The following is a 4,557-nucleotide window of genomic DNA, read 5'->3' as shown; positions in this document are numbered from 1 at the left end:
GGTGGGTACCGGGGTGGGTGGTGGTGGCCATGGCGGAGAAAGGAGAAGAGCTTGGTGGGGAAAGAAACAGAAGGAGGGATAGATCGATGCATGGATAGGTAAGGATAGCACCGAGTGTTGTGATATGGGGAGAGCACCGAGCGTTCGATCTCTCTTTATCGTACGCACCGCGCGCGACCGGCTCAAGTTTCGGCCGGTCCGCCGGTCAGAAATGTTTACCATCTTTATAATAGATTTGTTATTTTTCAGAAAAGAAATAGTGTTTCGCATGGTTAAAAAAAAGAAAGATATATAGTGTTTCTCCAAATGAAAATTTGACCGTTGGTCGAGAAACTCCAGTCATCTGATACAACCGACTTCCATCTAAAGTCAATACACAAGCAGGCCTTTTACACGTAGTTGAGTCTTGAGTGCGTTAGTTAGTCTTAGAATCCACCATTATGCTGTACATGCAGATCAACTGATTTTGTAATATGTACTGTAGCTCAGTGAAGCCTCTTGAGCCTGACCTGCGCGCCGTGCTCAGGCTGCAGCAGGCCAACGGTGAAGGGCGCGTGTGTGTAGGACGGCGAGAGGTCGAAGGAGAAGCGCTGCAGGATCATGGCGAGCCCCATTTTAGCCTCGAGCAGTGCGAAGCTCTGGCCGACGCAGATCCGCGGGCCCCAGCCGAACGGGAAGAAGGCCGGCGCGTCGACGGACGCCTTGGAGATCCCCTCGGAGAACCTCTCCGGCCTGAACTCATGGGCGTCCGCGCCCCAAACCTCCTTGTCGTGGTGGACGCTCAACAACGGCAGCATAAGCACCACGCCCGCCGGGTACCTGACGCCGCCGAGCTCCGTCGGCCTGTACGTCTTGCGCTGGAGCGCCGTCAGCGGCGTGTATAGCCGCAGCACCTCGTACAGCACCATGGTCACAATTCTCAGGCGACTTAGCCCGTCGTAATCCGGCGTGCGGTCGCCGAAGACATGCAGAACCTCCTCCCTGGCGCGGTCCTGCCACTCCGGGTGCATGCAGAGGACGATCATCGTCCACGTGAGCAGCACCGACGTGGTCTCCATGCCGGCGAAGTAGAATAGCTTGCACTCTCCGATCACGTCGTCGGTCGTGATGCCGGCCTTGGAATTGCCGCCCGCCCTGGTGTGTGCCATGTTGGACTCCAGCAGCAGCCCGAGAAGATCGTCGCTCGTGGCTTGGCCGGCCCTCAAGGCGTTCTCTCTTTTCGCGATGATGCCCTTGAGGATCCTCTCGATCTCGGCAGCGATCTGCCTCATCCTTCGGTTGGCTTTTGTTGGGAAGAACCTGGACATACAATAATGTATCAGGACAGAGTCTGCAGCGCAGTGCCGTAGGAAAAACCCAAATTTGCACCATTGATCGATGTACGTGCAGAAGGAGAGTAATCGCAGACAGAGAACTCACAAATAACCAGGGATATGTATCTTGTTCATGGCGAGCACGGCGAGCTCGATCTGCTCCCCCTGGAGCTGGAAGATCCTCCGGCCCTCCAGGTAGCTGCTGCCAAAGGCAGCGCGAGAGATGACATCCCCTGTCAGGTTCTGCATGTCGGGCCAGACATCTACCTCGCATGGCGCGTCACCCGCGGCTAGGCCTTCCCATCTGTCCACCAGGTCGGTGCAACATGCAGCGAAAGCTGGCAACATGCGCTGAAAATTGAACACCAATTTTGTCACTCCCTGGAACCAACCAATGCCAGTCTGCCGCCATGTCAATGACCCAACCAAAAATAAATAATAAATCACCTTGAGCTTCTCGAGATGGAAGGCAGGGTTGATGATCCTCCGGTGCTTGGCCCATTTCTCGCCCTCGTGGCTACCAATGCCATTGTGCAACATCCTCTGAAGTCGGCCCAACTTGAGCTTCTCAAAGTCGCCGGACTTGTTGGACAGTACTTCTCGCACCAGTGCGGGCTTGGTAATGGTCACTCTAGGCGACGGTCCAAACCAAGTGATAGACATTTTACCTGAAATGAAATGATATTAGACAATCACGAGGTAGCTTGTATCAGCAGTTCTTTTTCATTTCTTCAGTTATTATGAATACACGTCTACATTTTCATTTTCAGTTAGCCCATTTACCTAAGTGGGGTACGGTTTGTCTAGTTTGCTAGAACATCATTAGATTTCGTGGATAGAAAAATGAAGCCCGATGCACCCACTAAAATAAGAAGGGTGGGATCTAGAGTCTAGTCATCATCACATTAGTGTGGGTACCTTTCGAACTGGACTATTGAGTTGGTGTTTTCCTCTTTGGAATGATGATGTCTATAGCTAGCGTACGCAATAGGAATATGGCCTTGGATGCAATCATGCAGCATGGGATTTTCTTGTTGATACTCTCTTTTACAGATGCTCCTATAGCTAGATACCTTGAGTGTCCGTAAATCTGGTTGTCCTAATCTGTTACAAAACTGCAATAAAGTTGAATTGAACTTCAAAATAGCATGAGAAAAACCCACACAAAAGAAAATTAGCATGAAAAAAATAGCCAATAGCGGTGCATGCAAGGAAAAAATGATTCCGGTAGTCAACCATTTTTTTTAATGAAAACTGATGAATCTGCTCTTTTTTTTAGGGGTACTGAATCTGCTCTTGGAAACATGTTCCCGGACGACCGAGTGACGCGACCAAAGAAGTTTCCAAGGCAAACCAATGCAGCCGACTCCAAGGTCAAGGGACAGGCAAGAAAGAGAACAAGAGAAGTAGGAGACGTACCGTGCTCCTTCATGGTCTGGTGGAACAGCGGCATGGCCCGGGGCACGACGTCGTGGCAGCCCAGCGGCATGGACCGGGCCCTCGCGTCCTCGTTGAGCCTCTCGGCCAGCGGCGCGTCGCCGGCCACGGAGCGGTACGCCGTGCCGCGAAGGCCCTGCGACCGCAGCGCCCGGTCCAGGCGCCGGGGCCTCCACCACGCCCACTCCAGCGCCCGCACGGCGCACCACGCGATGGTCGCGCCCGCCACCACGTACAGCAGCTCCCGTGGAAAAGAAACCGGCGATCCCATCACGCTCGTCGCCTTGGCCCAGAACACGCCGGAGCAGCCAGCGCAAGGGGAATGGGGTTGATTGATGCTTTGCTCTCTTGCGGTGATCAAGTGGGTGGGGGCGTAGGATACGAGTGCTGTGGTGATCACCTTCCATTCCACCACTATATATAAAAGATGGTGGAGGCCTTTTGCACCGCATGCTTTTCCGCCATTATAGAGCACATTTTTGCGCCCTGGGCTGTTTCCGTGATGGTTCTACAGTCCACAGCAGGCCGGGGAAGTGGTCTTTTCTTTTAATCCCTGTGAAATGAGAAGATCCGTGTGGGAAAAAAAGGGAGCAAAGTTGGACGACGAAAAGCGAGCGTAGGGACGCGGCACGGCACCAACCTGGTCTACAATTAGGTGGCTGGCTGCATGGGCCTCAATCTTTGTGGGTCGTTTGCAGTCGATCGAGAGCGTGTTTCTTTCGGAAACAGCTGACTATCTGCTTTCTCCTTCCCATTTGAAGCAGCTAGCGTCTTCGTACACACAGGTCATAAAGGTGCAGCGTCGCACGTAGAGTGGTCATGCCGTGCACCGAAAGCGCCTGCGCAAGCTCTCCCTGGCTGGCTTTTTAGAACCAGATAGTGTCCCAAAACTCCCGTTGGAAACCAAAAAAGGCAAGGAAAATATGCATGTCTGGACGACCGCCGCAAATTAGAAATTACATGTGCAACGCATGGCCAGGGACATGCATGGCCATATACCTAATCCTAATCCTATCGTGCGCTTTGTGGAATTCGTCCGTCTTTTTGTTGCACCTTTGCATGACGGCACCCGTTGCGTTCGCTAGCATGGGCGCACGCGCTTGGGCGGGACGGGACGACCGGTGCACACAAGGCCGGCCACGTCCGTCTTTCTGTTTACTCTGATCGATCATCGTGCGTGTTTGCTAGCTCGTCTAAGAAAGATCAAGTGAATGAAGATGTGTGCATGGGACGACCGGACTGCGTGTTAATAGACGACCATTAGTCCATTCGAAAAAAAATAGACGACGATTAGTCTTTGGGAGACATGTGTTGGTAGAACACGTGCCATGGCGCTCTAGTCCAACGCCACGTACCTGCATGCCCCGGTTCCAACGTTGAATTACGTTTGCCAAATAAGTTGACATAACTTCGGTCAGTGTTTTCCTTATCTGGGGCTGATATTCCACGAGCGCTCACGTTCAACGCCAACATGCGTCTTCGCTCTTCCCATCTTGCGGTCAACTGCGTGAACATTGATTTGACATCCCAACCATTTCCTTTTTTTAACACGACTTCCCAACAATTTTTACATGTATGATGTTGGACTTTGACAACCGCCATAGTTCATCCCACAATAGTCTGGTTTTTTTTTTCTTGCAATATGAAAAGAGTTTTATTCCATCATATTAGGGTTACAATCAGGAGGCAAAAGATTCTTTATACATGGTGGTGCGCTATGTAGCCATACAGTAGTACTACTTTCTACTCGACTATATGATGCCAACCTATCTGCCATCCTATTTTGCTCAGGCTTGATTTTCATGGG

The 4,557-nt window shown here is 51.8% G+C and overlaps 1 protein-coding gene across 1 annotated transcript; it reads right to left on the bottom strand.

The window, feature by feature from the left end:
- Positions 1-313: 313 nt before the first annotated feature.
- On the bottom strand, positions 314-3,122 carry LOC119268443 (cytochrome P450 72A14-like). Its single transcript, XM_037550075.1, has 4 exons — positions 2,733-3,122; positions 1,761-1,981; positions 1,420-1,664; positions 314-1,299 (listed from the first exon to the last, which is right to left on the bottom strand). The coding sequence occupies exons 1-4, from the start codon at positions 3,019-3,021 to the stop codon at positions 486-488; spliced, it is 1,569 nt and encodes a 522-aa protein (XP_037405972.1). The 5' UTR covers positions 3,022-3,122; the 3' UTR covers positions 314-485.
- Between the last annotated feature and the right edge of the window lie 1,435 nt (positions 3,123-4,557).

Source organism: Triticum dicoccoides, chromosome 3A (genome assembly GCF_002162155.2).
Source record: "Triticum dicoccoides isolate Atlit2015 ecotype Zavitan chromosome 3A, WEW_v2.0, whole genome shotgun sequence".
Taxonomy (NCBI): domain Eukaryota; kingdom Viridiplantae; phylum Streptophyta; class Magnoliopsida; order Poales; family Poaceae; genus Triticum; species Triticum dicoccoides.
Note: the sequence above shows the minus strand (reverse complement) of the source record. Positions and strands in the feature narration are given on the sequence as shown.

Excerpts from the sequence above, each read along its gene's own strand:
- LOC119268443 (XM_037550075.1), bottom strand. The coding sequence starts at position 3,021 with ATGGGATCGCCGGTTTCTTTTCCACGGGAGCTGCTGTACGTGGTGGCG. Across the intron at positions 1,982-2,732 it reads CCAGACCATGAAGGAGCACG|GTAAAATGTCTATCACTTGG; the intron begins GTACGTCTCCTA and ends ATTTCATTTCAG. Across the intron at positions 1,300-1,419 it reads ATACATATCCCTGGTTATTT|GTTCTTCCCAACAAAAGCCA; the intron begins GTGAGTTCTCTG and ends TTGTATGTCCAG.